Source organism: Hyperolius riggenbachi, chromosome 5 (genome assembly GCF_040937935.1).
Source record: "Hyperolius riggenbachi isolate aHypRig1 chromosome 5, aHypRig1.pri, whole genome shotgun sequence".
Classification (NCBI taxonomy): Eukaryota; Metazoa; Chordata; class Amphibia; order Anura; family Hyperoliidae; genus Hyperolius; species Hyperolius riggenbachi.
In genome coordinates this window covers 412,195,642-412,211,764 of record NC_090650.1, presented here as the reverse complement: position 1 = coordinate 412,211,764, position 16,123 = coordinate 412,195,642, and the positions used below count along the sequence as shown (strand labels likewise).

At 43.3% G+C, this 16,123-nt stretch overlaps 1 protein-coding gene across 5 annotated transcripts in view; it reads right to left on the bottom strand.

The window, feature by feature from the left end:
* Positions 1-16,123, bottom strand: part of COL14A1 (collagen type XIV alpha 1 chain) — a 430,812-nt gene that overhangs the window by 44,853 nt on the left and 369,836 nt on the right. For all 5 annotated transcript variants that reach the window (XM_068237960.1, XM_068237964.1, XM_068237961.1 and 2 more), the window contains 8 exons: positions 14,834-14,972; positions 14,396-14,538; positions 12,573-12,682; positions 10,781-10,939; positions 5,460-5,537; positions 2,039-2,125; positions 1,085-1,138; positions 419-514 (listed from right to left, as the gene is read on the bottom strand). In XM_068237960.1, coding sequence (XP_068094061.1) covers positions 419-514; positions 1,085-1,138; positions 2,039-2,125; positions 5,460-5,537; positions 10,781-10,939; positions 12,573-12,682; positions 14,396-14,538; positions 14,834-14,972 — 866 coding nt within the window. The remainder of the gene's footprint in view (positions 1-418; positions 515-1,084; positions 1,139-2,038; positions 2,126-5,459; positions 5,538-10,780; positions 10,940-12,572; positions 12,683-14,395; positions 14,539-14,833; positions 14,973-16,123) is intronic.

Sequence of the window (16,123 nt, the reverse complement as noted above, 5' to 3'; positions counted from 1 at the left end):
TATGCAGCTTGTCAGCCATGAGATGACAAATCACATCTGGAGAACTTAAACTTATTCAAATTTTATAAGTAGCAGGATAACTAGCTTGCACAGACCTCAGTGAACTACTATTCTACATCCAAATTAAATGCATTAAAATTAGTTCAAAATCAATGCGTAATGATTTAATAAGCAAAAATGGGCAAGAGTACGCTCCTTTAGAAAAAGAAAGTAATGAGACTTTTTAACTACCGGTAAATGGACTATGCTCTTCGCCCAATTACACATTTTAAGAAAAGGCTCAAGGTAAGCATATAAAGTTAAAACACACATGGGGAGGTGTCTTATGGGCCAAGGTTTGTAATTCTACCCACTAGTCTTAAATTCACACAACCCAGTCAAGGCTGCACATTTCTCAGTTAAGCATCAGTTATCTTACAGGTGGTCCTTGAATGGAGTGGCCACTTGGTCCTTGTTGTCCAGGTGGTCCGTGGACTCCTGGTGGTCCTACTGGTCCTCTTGGTCCTTCTGGTCCCTGCAGAATGGAGTAAATAAGTATATATTCAAATTGTTATCATTTACTCTCCAAAACAATAACACAGTAGGAAGAACAAATTTTTCACCAACTGGAACAGACAGAAGAATGGACTTCATTGAGAAGTCCGGGAGCCCTCTGCGCATGTGCATGACAACATCATGTGCGGGTGCAGAGTACTCACGGCTACGGTTGTGTGCTGTAGGACGCGCACAGCCGGGTCAGCGGAGGCATGCCCGACCAAAGCGACCAGAAGAGGGTGTCGGGAGGGCTTTTAGAGGCAGAGGTGGGCCAGAATGGAGAACAGGGGGGGGGGGGGGGGGGAGCGGTGAGCATCAGGACAGCTCACCATACATGCCTGCTCCCCCCCACCCCGTTTCTCATATTGATTTCGGCTCTGGTATGGATGGGACCCCATGCTATAGTAATCCTGAGCAGATTGATTTGCTAAGCTGTGGTCATTCTGACCCAGTCTGCCCAGCACTGAAGATAAAACACAACACGTCTAATACGGGGGCAGTCAGTGTTTTCCACACTGTTCAGTAAAAACACAAATAATGATAATCTTACCGATGGCCCCACTTCTCCTTGTTGTCCTTTGACGCCTCTCATGCCAGCACTGCCCTAAAGAGGAGTACAGCAAAACAAATGTCAGAAAGTCCACAGAGGGAAGTCAGGCCTGTGGATAAAAGAGAAATCTAGTTACTTTAACCGCCTCAGGAGGACCACAATAGGTAAAATCAACCGTATTTTTTGCACTATAAAACCCTCCAGACTATAAGACTTACCTAGGTTTAGAGTGCAAAAAATCTGAGAAAAATAATTTCTATACCTGGTGTATCTATAATGCAGTGGCGTCTTATGTACCGACCCTCCCCCCCCCCCCCCTTTACTAAACATGTAAACCAGTGATCTGCAAACTTGGCTCTCCAGCTGTTAAGGAACTACAAGTCCCGCAATGTATTGTGGGAGTCTGACAGCCACAGTCATGATTCATAAAGGCAAATGCATTATGAGACTTGTAGTTCCTTAACGGCTGGAGAGCCGAGTTTGCAGATCACTGGTCTAAGCCATGTTTGCACTCTGCACTAAAATGGTGCACATAAGTCCATGCATAAGGGAATAACGCTGCTTTCTGAAGCAACCCCTCTATAGAAATTAAAGTTCTCTAATAAAACAAAATGCAGAAATAAAAAGTCAAGGAGCAGCCACTTTATCAGATTGTACTTAGTCAAAACTTCCAAAATGGACCCGATGTTGGTTATTCAATGCTTCGTTGACAGTAGTGTGTTTGGAGAGCGATACTCACATAAAATATGTACAATTTCTGCCAATAGGAGCAATAGATGCAATGTAGCTTCATCAAAAACTGCACCGCAAATACTTGCGGCTCTCCCCAACTTGCTCCTCTAACCCTTACAGCAGTTACAGAATAACTAGCCCCCCACTGAGTCAGGTCCAGAGACTTCCATCTCCGGTTCTAGAACCAATCTTAGTGCAGCAGGTGCCTGCGTGTCTTCATACCGGAGGTCCGGGGGGTCCAGGCAATCCTTTGTTCTCCTGGATGCAGGAACAGGTATTGGGCAGAGGAGGACAGGTCTCCTCATCTCTCTGAAAGGAAACACAACATGGGTGAGATGCGACGTATATCATGCATTGTATTCTGCTGCTGAAACATGAATGGCTACAGGGGCAGCAGAGTTTCAGAATGTCATTTATACATATAATGTATTTTCTACCATTCGATCTGCAGCTGTATGTTCTAAGCATTGCCTCCTGCACAATGCCATGGAAGATACTGGTGCTAAATATGTCATTAATAATAAGAATTTAATACACCCAAACCCTGACACAACCCTAATTCATGTAAACCATCTCTTCCATGTGTAACATACATGTACAGCAACCCCCTCCCATTCCATGTGTATCATCCATGTACAGCAGCCCCCTCCCATTCCATGTGCAGCCCCCTCTTCCAGGTGTAACAACACGCACAGCAGCCCCTCCATTCCATGTGCAGCCCCCTCTTCCATGTGTATCATCCATGTACAGCAGCCCCCTCCCATTCCATGTGCAGCCCCCTCTTCCATGTGTATCATTCATGTACAGCAGCCCCCTCCCATTCCATGTGCAGCCCCGTCTTCCATGTGTAACATCCATGTACAGTGGCCTCTTCCCATTCCACGTGCAGCCCCCTCTTCCATGTGTAACATCCATGTATAGTGGCCCCCTCCCATTCCATGTGCAGCCCCCTCTTCCGTGTGTAACATCCATGTACAGTGGCCCCCCTCCCATTCCATGTGCAGCCCAGTCTTCCATGTGTAACATCCATGTACAGCAGCTCCCTCCCATTTCATGTGCATCCCTGTCTTCCATGTGTAACATCCATGTACAGTGACCCCCCTCCCATTCCATGTGCAGCCCCGTCTTACATGTGTAACATTCATGTACAGCAGCCACCTCCCATTCCATGTGCAGCCCCCTCCTCCATATGCAACATACAGTGGTGTGAAAAACTATTTGCCCCCTTCCTGATTTCTTATTCTTTTGCATGTTTGTCACATTTAAATGTTTCTGCTCATCAAAAACCGTTAACTATTAGTCAAAGATAACATAATTGAACACAAAATGCAGTTTTAAATGATGTTTTTTATTATTTAGCAAGAAAAAAAACTCAAAACCTACATGGAGTTGTGTGAAAAAGAAATTGCCCCCTGAACCTAATAACTGGTTGGGCCACCCTTAGCAGCAATAACTGCAATCAAGCGTTTGTGATAACTTGCAACAAGTCTTTTACAGCGCTCTGGAGGAATTTTGGCCCACTCATCTTTGCAGAATTGTTGTAATTCAGCTTTATTTGAGGGCTTTCTAGCATGAACCACCTTTTTAAGGTCAGGCCACAACATCTCAATAGGATTCAGGTCAGGACTTTGACTAGGCCACTCTAAAGTCTTCATTTTGTTTTTCTTCAGCCATTCAGAGGTGGATTTGCTGGTTTGTTTTGGGTCATTGTCCTGCTGCAGCACCCAAGATCGCTTCAGCTTGAGTTGACGAACAGATGGCCGGACATTCTCCTTCAGGATTTTTTGGTAGACAGTAGAATTCATGGTTTCCATCTATCACAGCAAGCCTTCCAGGTCCTGAAGCAGCAAAACAACCCCAGACCATCACACTACCACCACCATATTTTACTCTTGGTATGATGTTCTTTTGCTGAAATGCTGTGTTACTTCTACGCCAGATGTAATGGGACACGCACCTTCCAAAAAGTTCAAATTTTGTCTCGTCGGTCCACAAGGTATTTTCCAAAAAGTCTTGGCAATCATTGAGATGTTTTTTTAGCAAAATTGAGACGAGCCGTAATGTTCTTTTTGCTTAAAAGTGGTTTGCGCCTTGGATATCTGCCATGCAGGCCGTTTTTGCCCAGTCTCTTTCTTATGGTGGAGTCGTCAACAATTACCTTAATTGAGGCAAGTGAGGCCTGCAGTTCTTTAAATGTTGTCCTGGGGTCTTTTGTGGCCTCTCGGATGAGTTTTCTCTGCGCTCTTTGGGTAATTTGGGTCGGCCGGCAACTCCTGGGAAGGTTCATCACTGTTCCATGTTTTTGCCATTTGTGGATAATGGCTCTCACTGTGGTTCGCTGGAGTCCCAAAGCTTTAGAAATGGCTTTATAACCTTTATCAGACTGATAGATCTCAATTACAGTACTTTTGTTATCATTTGTTCCTGAATTTATTTGGATCTTGGCATGATGTCTAGCTTTTGAGGTGCTTTTGGTCTACTTCTCTGTGTCAGATAGCTCCTATTTAAGTGATTTCTTGATTGAAACAGGTGTGGCAGTAATCAGGCCTGGGGGTGACTACAGAAATTGAACTCAAGTGTGATAAACCACAGTTAAGTTATTTTTTAACAAGGGGGGGCAATCACTTTTTCACACAGGGCCATGTAGATTTGCATTTTTTTTCCTCACTAAATATTAAAAACCATCATTTAAAACTGCATTTTGTGTTCAATTATGGTATCTTTGACTAATAGTTAACGGTTTTTGATGAGCAGAAACATTTAAGTGTGACAAACATGCAAAAGAATAAGAAATCAGGAAGGGGGCAAATAGTTTTTCACACCACTGTACATGTATTCCATGTGGAGTCCTGTCTTCCATGTGTAACATCCATTTACAGCAGCCCCCTCCCATTGTATGTGTAACATCCATGTACAGCAGCCCCCTCCCATTCCATGAGCAGCCCCCTCTTCCATGTGTAACATCCATGTACAGCAGCCTCCCCTAGCCCACTCCATGTGCAACCTTCTCTTCCATGTGTAACATACATCTATGGCAGCCCCCCTCCCATTCCATGTGCAGCCCATTCCATGAGCAGCCGCTCTTCTGTGTGTAACATCCATGTACAACATCCCCCTCCCATTCCATATGCAGCCTCCCTTCAGTGTGTAGCATCTATGTATGGCATGCGATCCCCCCCCCCCTTCCCATTCCATGTGCAGCCCCGTCATCCATAAGCTACATCTATACACAGCAGCTCTTCTCTTTCATGTACAGCTTTCTTGGGCAACATCTCCCCTTTCCATGTGCTGCTCTCCATTCCTGCCTCTTCTCCCTTATGCAGTAACCCCTTTCATGTCTAGTAGCCCCTTTAATTAGCAGCCCCCCTAGGCCAAGGCCTGTGTGCAGACCCTGGATACTGGTTTCTGCTTGTACTGTTTATAAATATAATACAGATTGTGTTCAGCTTGAAGTTCGGTTAATGTACTGCCTGACTATTTTAATTGGCCCAGTTCCAAGCTGTACACAATTTGCATACAGGTTAGAATTAGCAGAAGCTCATTGGCTATCTCTGCCAGTAATCCTCTCCAAATAACGACAAGCATTGCTGACACTCCATCAGCTGCATTCATACAATGATATTATCAGACCTGCAATACTCACCATGGCTGGAAGCTCGCAGCACTTGTCTCGCGACGCCCAGGTTGATGCACACACAATGTCGAACATCTGCAGCTGGAACTGAGATACAGACATGAACACATGAGGTTTAATTGTCATTTTTCATCTGTACATTGGAACTACAGGTAGTACTGAAAACCCCAGAGAACGGAAAGAATCTTCCAGGAGCATGTTATAGCTCCTAAAGAGGAACTGTAACCAAGGATTGAACATTATCCAAATCAGTAGCTGATACCCCTTTTTCCATGAGAAATTCCTAAAATAGATCAGTCTGTGTGGCTGATATTGTGTTGAAACCCCTCCCACTAGGGTTGTTCCTGGCCACTTTGGTGCCTGAGGCATGCAGCCAACCCCCCCCCCCCCCCCCAATCTGTGGAGAGATGCTCCCCCCCCCCCCCCCTTGTAGTATCGGTGGCCAGCTGCTTCTCCTATTACCAATGAATCATGGAAACGCTGGCTACAGAGACAGATACACATGGCGGCTGATGACAGAGGGGACGAGGAAGCTTCGGTGCTGAAGGCGAGCGGAGAGGTGAGTGACTCTCTGTCACTGGGCTGGCTGCTGCTAGTCCCTTCTCCTCCATTTGCTGGGCTACCCCACACTTCATAGAGCAGCTCTGGGGGTGCTATAGCACTGGCAGGCCCCCCTTGCGCCACCCCTAGTTCTTTACCAAGTGATCAAACCAGCTGGAAAAATCAGTGGTGTATATTTTTTTTTTAACAGATACGTTTTTATTGTTTTTTCTTTTTTTCTTTTAAACACAAGAACAAACATAACTCAACAATCAGTGCGTGTGTATTTAACGTAATTTTAGGCATTTGAGAGCACAATGATAACGTAGGATATATATATATTTTTTCAAATTGCAGTTGCAGTGTTCATTTACATCACACAGTGGGATGTGAATTGTAAATGGAGCATACTTGTTATCAGTGGCGTAGCCAAAGAGCTGTGGGCCCCGATGCAAGTTTTACATGGGCCCCCCCCCCCAAGTACTCTATACATAACAATTGATACGGCGCACCAAAACCTGCCAATTACAACCCCAGTGTCAGAAGTGCAAGAAGGGGATGGGGAACAGTGTGTTAAGGATTACTGCTATTCAAAGCATCTATAGAAGTGATTATTACCAGCACATGACCAATAGAGAGCTAATACTGTGATAGAGGGGGAACCCTTCGGGGGTCCCTCTGGCCCAAGGGCCCTGATGCGGTCGCTACCTCTGCACCCCCTATTGCTACACCCCTGCTTGTTATATGACATCTTTATTTATCTAGATTAGATTAACTGAACACTGAAATAAGTTAATAAAAAGTAAAAAAAATGTGATTGGGGTATACTTAATTTTCTTCTTGCATCATTTTACATGTCAGAACAAACTACGTGTCACAAAGGTAAATAGAAATAGCTTCCAGCCTCCGTATTACCCTAATGCATCACATATGGCGAATCACTAGAATTATCTAAATGGGGCTGGGAAAGTACTGAGATATTCTTCTAAATAGGTAAGTGCAGCCCTCAGTAGAAATAATGTGGCCCCTCACAGAGCTATCTCGGGCATTTTTGTTTTTTCAACAATATTTTTTTTCTAGAAAAGAAGGACATTTTTATAAAGCGAATGAGAAACAAAAGCCAAAAGAAAAAAAAAAGAAATAAAGAAAAGATCAAATAAAATAAAATAATAAAAAAAAGCAAACAATAATGCATCAATATACAAAAAAATGGATGCACGTTTTTCACGGTAAATGATCAAACGAGATCCCACTTGACCCCACAAAAAGGGTTTAAACAGCGTACTAATGCAAAAGATACCATAAAGTTGCTAGAAGTTTTATCACTAGAGGTATGGGCAGATCGACCATGAGATAGACCTCTCTGTTGCCTGCCCATATACGGCGCACAGATTACAGTATGAAATCTATCAGAAATTGGCCTACTGCTACCTCTGCCGCCTACCTGGCTGCCCCCCACATGTAGAGGTGTCCACCCCACCACTCCAGTGTCCATGCTCACCTATCCACGTGGCCTCTTCCAGTGTAAACACAGACACTTGTACCACGTGTCCCCAGAAGCGTGTAGTGACATCACACATGGTACGGGTACTCACAGCAGAGATGGGACCAGGTCCTCCAGCACCCAAGGCAGAGACACCAAAGTGTGTCCCTCCATCCCTCCCACCCCAGCCGTCACACACTGATTGCTATTAGACTAAGAGGGGCTCCAACCCCCCCCAAAAAAATAAACCTTAATTACTAGTTATCTGGCTTGCAGTCACTGCCATGTATACGCTTTTCTTATTTCTCTCTGCTTCAAATACAATAGGGGAATGATAGCTGAGTGAGTTGTGCGCCCCTCCTACACTGCGCCCTGAGGCTGGAGCCTCTCTCGCCTCTGCCTTGCCCCGACCCTGACTCACGGTGACGGCAGGAACTGTAGGAAGGCCAGGAGTCATGGAGAAGGACGGGTGAGACTTTACACTGGTGACACCGGCCAGGCGTCCGTCGGGTATGCTGGTCATTGCAATATCGATCGCCATTCTCGCCGCCGAGCACTTGCAACCTAGATTTTCCAGCCTGTCCAATCGATCCTTTCAACTGATTTCCACAGGAAATCGATTGACGGTCTGATCAGACGTGCATGTTGTAACACCAACTCTCTTCTGATTTGGTAAAATTATTAAATTGGAAGGTCGATCAGGCTGCAATATCGAGTGATGTATGGACACCTTTACAGTGAGCTCTAATTTAATGAAGTGCTGACCAAACAGACCAAGGAGTCCAAATAGCAGAGAATGTATCAGGTTTATCGCCAATAGCAGAGTTGTTCAAACAAGTATATTTCTATTAAAGCAATCCTGAAACGAAAATAAACATATGAGATAATGAATTGTATGTGTAGTACAGCTAAGAAACAGAACATTAGTAGCAAAGATATGAGTCTCATATTGTTTTCCAGTCCCAGAAGAGTTAAAAAAATCAGTTATCTATGCAAAAGAGCTTCTCTGAGTTAATCGACCCAACTTGGTTGAATACAGTCCTGTTTTCCGAATCATTTAAACAGCCAAGAAACAGTAACAGACGGCTTGAGATAAGGTTTTACTGCGGGAAAGTTCAAAGGGTCATTATTTCTGCTTTGTTTTACAGCTTAAAAGATGGGGAGTGGTTTTAAAACTGCAACTGTAAAAGAATAATGCAATCCTATAAAAAAAAAAAGCTTTATAACTGAAAATAAAAATATGAGACTCTTTTCTTTGCTTATAATGTTCTATTCAGGATCCATACTACAAATACAATTCATTATATCATAAGCTCATTTTTTCACTTCAGGTTTTTTTTTTTAATTAGCTACTAGTATGTGGCCAGAGGGAGGAGGGGATATCTAATTCCCACCAATAAGAGCCTTACCAGTAGTTTAGAATTGGCCCAGTCATTTATTTTGTGGTTTTATAAGAAAAGGTAACTGCTTGTTGAAGCGGGCTGTCCATGGATCTTGGTCAGACATGGGGAAACTTGGCCCTCCAGCTGTTAAGGAACTGCAAGTCCCACAATGCATGTCTGTGGCTGTAAGACTCCTGCAATGCATTGTGGGACTTGTAGTTCCTTAAAGGGAAGGTCCAAGCAAAAAAAAAAAAATGAGTTTCACTTACCTGGGGCTTCTACCAGCCCCATGTAGCCATCCTGTGCCCTCGTAGTCACTCACTGCTGCTCCAGTCCCCCGCTGGCAGCTTTCTGACCTCGGAGGTCAGGGCCGCATTGCATACATTTTTACGCATTCCAGCTAGTGCAGGAACAAAAATGTATGCGTTGCACCACTAACGCGTAAAAATGTATATGTTAATGTTCCTGCACTAGCGGGAATGCGTAAAAATGTACGCAATGCGGCCCTGACCTCCGAGGTCAGAAAGCTGCCAGCGGGGGACTGGAGCAGCAGTGAGTGACTATGAGGGCACAGGATGGCTACATGGGGCTGGTAGAAGCCCCAGGTAAGTTAAACTCATTTTTTTTTTTTGCTTGGACCTTCCCTTTAAAGAGACACTGCAGCAAAAAAAAAATGATGATATTATGATTTGTATGTGTAGTACAGCTAAGAAATAAAACATTAAGATCAGATACATCAGTCTAATTGTTTAGGAAGCGTTAAGAAACTCTAGTTGTTATCTCTATGCAAAAAAGCAATTAAGCTCTGCGACTTTCAAAGTCGTGGAGAGGGCTGTTATCTGACTTTTATTATCTCAACTGTTCCTGGACTGTTTACTTTTCCTCTGCCAGAGGAGAGGTCATTAGTTCACAGACTGCTCTGAAAGAATCATTTTGAATGCTGAGTGTTGTGTAATCTGCACATATTATAGAATGATGCAATGTTAGAAAAAACACTATATACCTGAAAATAAAAATATGAGAATATTTTCTTTGCTGCTAAACTTCTAGTAATTATTCATAGTACACAACCAATTCATTATATCATATTTTTTTTCCGCTTCAGTGTCTCTTTAACAGCTGGAGGGCCAAGTTTGCCCATGCCTGATCTAGGTGATCGTGTGCTGTTTTGTCTCATTCTACTTTTTATTTGTCTGGGTTAGTGGAATGTCAATTGATGCCAATGTAGTCGGTTCAATGCCTCGCATGGCACCAACCTTGGCAGCCATTATTTAGCAATTTCAATGCTAAAAGGGCAACAGCCCCCCTCCATGTTCCCTCCCCCCAAAAAACAAAGATATGACTTATTGTTTTGATAAACATTTATCACGTAGGTCCTGACAACACCAATCCTTCCGAAAGTCTTCCTCTGAGTTGATGGGCATTTTTCAGCAAGTGGGACGCTTAGTCAACCGATGACTCTTGTAAAAGCGTCAAAGAAACACAAGACTTCCTTTCCAACCCTACACAATGTGGCCCTTTCATATAAATTCCCCATTGTGTTGATTACGCTAGTCGCGGTTGGACAATAGCCACGCAATTCTTCTATACTAACCTCCCCTTTTCTTTGTGAGTGGGTTGAGGCTATTACCATACAAACTGCGCTACACAAAGCTCTCTGTGTTTTGGGGTCTCCGTCTAATAATCAATTATCTTTAACAGCGGTTTATATGTAAGCTGTATCTGCGTTAGCGCATTATCTTGGTTCTGGGGTGGGATAATAGATAAATGTAATAAATGTAAATTTATTGCCTAACACTGTAAGACGTGCCACAGGAATGCGTTGAGTAGGTTTGCCAATGAATGGCTCGTTGTTCTGGATGTGTTTACTGGCTTTCTCTAGTTTTCGGTAAATTGTCGCAGAACATCTTTCTGGCAGTGCTTACCGGTGCAGAGTTGTCTCTGGGTCCCCGCGATCGCACCATTCGGCCCAGAACTTCCATACCGTCCACAGTGATGTTGCCAGCGGTGCTCACTGCTTTTTCCGCTACTTGCTTGCAGTTTATGATCAGCTTGGCAGTAGTCTTGGTAATTACGATATGTACCTAGGGAAGCGGTGGAAATTGATTTTTACTGTGGTCGCGGACAATATAAGTATAAAGCTAAAAAGAAATGTACAAATAATACATTTTAATGGCTAAATTAAAAAAGCTAGTGTTGATTTTACCAAGATAGGCAAGATAGGGCTGCTGGAACGAAAACCAATGGTCAGATCTTTGTGTGTTAGATCTTAGTGGAGCACCGAATCTCAGTAGATTCTTGTAGATCACTAAATCGCAGTCAGTTTTTGCAGAGTTCCAACTCTGAGTGAATTTCTGTAGAGCACCAAGGCCCATATGCAATTACATTTTTTCTCCTGAGTTTTATCCAAGGTGATATTTTCTAACTTGTCCAACTTGCCTTTTAGGGCTCTTTCACACCAAGACGTTGCGTTTTAGGGGACGTGTTGAAGTTGGACGTCAGATTGAGCCGCGTTATGCAGCTCTCAAAGCAGCCGCTCCAGGATAGTGATGGGAAGTCCGGATCTTTTTAAGTATTCTGATCATTCAAATCGGATCATTGAAAAGATCCGGATGTTTGAACCGAATCATTTTACTAGGGAAGCAGACTGGGTGAAATGACTAGCAGGACAGGACTTTCCCTGCACTGTACATTCTGTATGTTCCTGTTTCTTCCAGACAGACATCCACTGTGAACCAAATTTTTCATTGTGGTGATCCGGATGATTCGACTCACAAAAAAGATCTGGATCAAATGAACGATTCGTTCATGATCCGGACAACACTACGAGTCCCACCACGAGTCACCACAGTGCAGTGAATATTAATTAGCCATGTGGCTAGTCACTGAGCATGTGCAAACAATCTAACGCAGCTCTATAGGGGTATAACGTACAGCATGCTGCACTTTCATTTAACGTGCAGTGTTAAACCCTAACGCAACGTGTTCACTGTGAACAGCACATTGATTTTACAGTGCTGTGAGTTAGGCTGCATTACTGGCTGCTGTAACGTGGGACTTTAACGTCCCGCTGTGAAACCAGCCTTAAACCACCAGTAAGCAAAAAAATACTCAGAATATTTTTGATACTACTTTTTCTGCTACTTTTTGGTACTTTTTCCATTGCAAATTGCTGAAAACTCAATGATGATAAATTATATCCTAGGAGAAAAAGTTGATTGCATATGCCCCCAAATATCCTAAAACACATGTAAAGTTACAAATATCAGCGTATTTTTGCAAAATATCTAATCTGAGGCCCATATGCAATTAATTTTTTCACCAGTTATCTCCAAGGAAATAATTTTCATATTCTCTTTAAAATAACTTTTAAGCATTTTACAATAGAAAAGGGTACCCAAAAGTTGTTGAAAAAGTACTATCAAAATATTTTGAGTATTTTCTTGCTTGCTGGTGGTTTAAAAGGAGGCATATTGGCCTCAGTGAATCTCTATGCCACCAATGATCAAGACAGCATCATTGCCTGTCTCTGATGAGGTTCCTCTGCCTTCTCATCGGCTGCTGAACAACCAAACACTTCTAAGAAGGTCCACCCCTAGAATGCCTGCATCGACTCAGTCTCCAGGAGAATGCTGCTGCTGCACCTGTGGCTGGGTGAGTATTTTCCATAGTAGGCTCATCAGAGGCAGTACTCAGTACAGCCATTACATAACTCACCTTGTGAAAACTGCCATGGAAGATCCTCTTCACCTCCGGACCTTCAAACGTTATTGTCTGAAACTGAGCCTTATTGTCGTAGTTGAAATAAGTTAGTGTTTTACCGTTATCTGAAGAAGAAAAAAAAAAGAAAACATTTGCATAAAACACACAAATACTACAATTGGGAGGTGTCCAATCCAATCAAGTAAAAAAAGATCTTAATGCTTTTTAACAGATTTTGAATCCATTTTGAAATAAAGAAACCATGGACCTAGACTGATCCATTATTGATCTGGTGACCACAACTGTTCTGTTCTTCATTTAAATGATACAGTCTAAGGGTAGGGATTGTGCCTGCAGTCAACAGGCAGTCCCCACATCTGCTTCAGGCATGGAATGGGGTGGTGCTTGAGTCCTGTGTCCAACAGGCAGCTAGTAAAGGAGTCAACATCAATGCCACTCAATAGCACAGCTGCTAGGAGAGCATAGCCAGGCTAGAACGATGATGTCAGTAGGATATTCAGTACCATTTTGAGGCATACACATGCTGTGTTTATTAAAAGAAACCTAAGTTGTAAGACCTATGGAAGCTGCCATATTTATTTCCTTTTAAACAATACCAGTTGCCTGGCCATCCTGCTGAAACAAGCATGCACCTAATCTTGTCAGATTTTTCATAGACATCTGATCTGCATGCTTGTTCAGGGTCTAAGGCTTAAAGTATTAAAGACAGAGGATCAGCAGGACAGCCAGGCAATGTGCATTATTTAAAAGGAAATAAACATGTCAGCCTTCATAACTCTCTCACCTCGGTTCCCCTCAAATGTTTAAACCGTACCGAAAGAATGTCAGAAATGAGGGATTTTCCTCTTGAAGTTGAACTGATGTGAAGCTAATATCTAATTGGAGCAAGAAGACCATATACAGTAGCCTATAAATAACACAAGATAAACGAGGTGACAATGTCCATGCACACTTTCAACCACATTAGTAAAAAAAAACAAGTGATCCCCAATGGTAATGCAACAAACAAACAATGTCTGATGGCGTTTGAATTCAGCTACATCACAACTATGGTCTACTGAGTTAGCAGAAACTAGCGATATGTGAGGTCTTTGAAAGGAGTGATCAGAGGCGTAGCTATGGTGGGCAAGGGAGGACATATGTCCCCGGGTGCAGCACTGTGAAGGCGCTCAGCACAGCTGCTGCACCCCCACGCACGTGAGAAGCAGCAAACTGGCTGCTCAAAGTGCTCCTGCTTCTCCACCTCCCTTTGCAGAGGAGAGCAGAAACATTACAGCAGCAGAAAAAGCAGGCAAATCTGCCTATATAAACAGGAGGAAGGGGAGAAAGTCTGGCTATATAAACAGGAGGAAGGGGGGCACATCTGGCTATCTAAATGAGGGAAGGGGGCACATCTGTCTATCTATGGGGGAGGGGGCACATCTAAACAGCATTTGTCCCTCTGTCTCCACCCATGACTACGCCCACATTATGATGCGTATCCACGCCAATTTTATCCAGGTGGGGGCGCAAAAATTGTCTTTGTACCCGGGCGCTGAAAACCATAGCTACGCCTCTGGGATGATTGTTTATCATCATCCGATTATCACCTGAATGTATCAGTCAGGATAGATTAGTTACATGGACAAAAACCATTGTGTTTTCGCGTCTTTGTACTTCTTTTATTTTTAAGGATACTCAGCCAGCCCATATTTTCTTGTTCGTTACAGGTGATGACAGTCCAGAGTGTATACGAAGCTTTGCTGTTGTTCTGAGCTACAATCTTTGGAAATAGACAGAATTACTGTATGATATAAACAGATACAATATCAACATACTGTCAAGTATTACTCCAACCAATGGCTCGTAGTCTTTGTTTAAGATTTCCCAGAGTGCAAATGGTTCCTTCGGAGTGTCTGGGAGGATTCGGAACAGGAAGGAGACAGTGTAATCGGTAGGGAGTCCCTCTGGGTGGATATGCCTGTTAGCAAAGAAAGCATGATCAAAATTATTTTCACTTTTTCACCTGAGTTTTCCCCAGGAGATAATTTTTCAACATCTTTTAAAATAGGTTTTCAGCATTTTGTAATTAAAAAAAAGTACCAAAAAGTACCGTAGGTGAAAAAAAAAAACTATCAAAATTATTTTTTGTATTTTCTTGCTTGCTGCTGGCTTAAAATGCATTCTAAGGACAGGTTTAAAAATATCTCCTAGAAGAAAACTCAGGAGAAAAAGTGAACTGCATATGGCCCAGGGTGTGTTAATTTGTTACCTACTTGGTAGGCTGAGATACCAGGGCGTCTTTGTGTATCCTGTAGCAGGGGAAGTTATTAAATGATCCCGGCTCCAAGGACACCCCTTCCAGAGTGGCGTATTCCTTCTCCACCAATCCAAACATTTCCATCATTTTAAAACCTGAAAATGCAAATACGTACATTGAGAATGTATACTTGTAAATTATTTCTTTTATTAACCATTAACACCCATATTAGGCCTACCTCTGTGCTCAAAGTGTTAGCATACTTTAACTTAAGTGTGGTAACTTACGATGTTTTAAACCCTTCATTATTTGGAGCCACCTGCCTCACCCCCAGCACTCTGTTCAGTGCTTCATAACCTATCTTCTGTATGTAACGATCTGCTAGTGTGTGTGGGCACTAGCAGACAGACAATAAATAGACTTCCCCTGAAAGGGTAAAGTCTTACATACAGTAACAGTAGAAGGCAGTACAAACAGATATATATAGAATGGTCAGGCAAATCAAGTCAGTAACAGATCAGATTGGTCAGGTACAAAATCGGCAGGTAATAATCAAGTGAGTAATCAGGCCGAGGTCGGCAACTGGTCAGATAGGCAGAGGTACAGAATCGGCAGGCTAAATCTAAGTGAATAAACAGGCAGAGGTCGGCAACAAATCAGATTGGCGAGGTACAAAATCGGCAGACAGAGAGTAGTCAGAAAAACAGGCAGAAGTCAATACACAGGTAAACAATATATAATAGCTGAGCTAGTATGGAATCCCCGGGGTCCTGCCGGTTCAAGCCACACACGGAACGGACTAAGGTCTGAAGCCTTCACTGTGAAGTGTTAGCTAGAGCAGACAGTGAGCAAGTGTCAGAACAGAGCTTAAATACCCCGGGTAAGCAGGCAAACACGCCCCCAAGCCACTTGGCCAATCAGGAACTGGAGGTGGAGTCCTGCGTGTCAGCTGACCCGCTTCCATAGAGCATAAGAGGAGCGAGGCTGACAGCCCGTGCGTCCATCCTCTTTTACAGTCTGAGTATCATGCGGCCGGATTCCTGCAGGTACGCTGCTGACATCATCCCTGCCAATGCGGCCGGCCGCACCGGAAGCCCCAGATGCGCTGCCAGCGGATGTAACAGCAACTGAGCTGGTAAGCGCAGGATTACTGACACTGTAAGTCTTTTATACACTAAACTAGTACTTAGCTAGTACTAAGATAGCCACACACCATACCATTTTTTTTCAGTTAAATAATTACAATTCATTGTAACTTTAAAAATCTGACCAATGTTTCATACGCCTGTGAAAACATTTCCCCAAT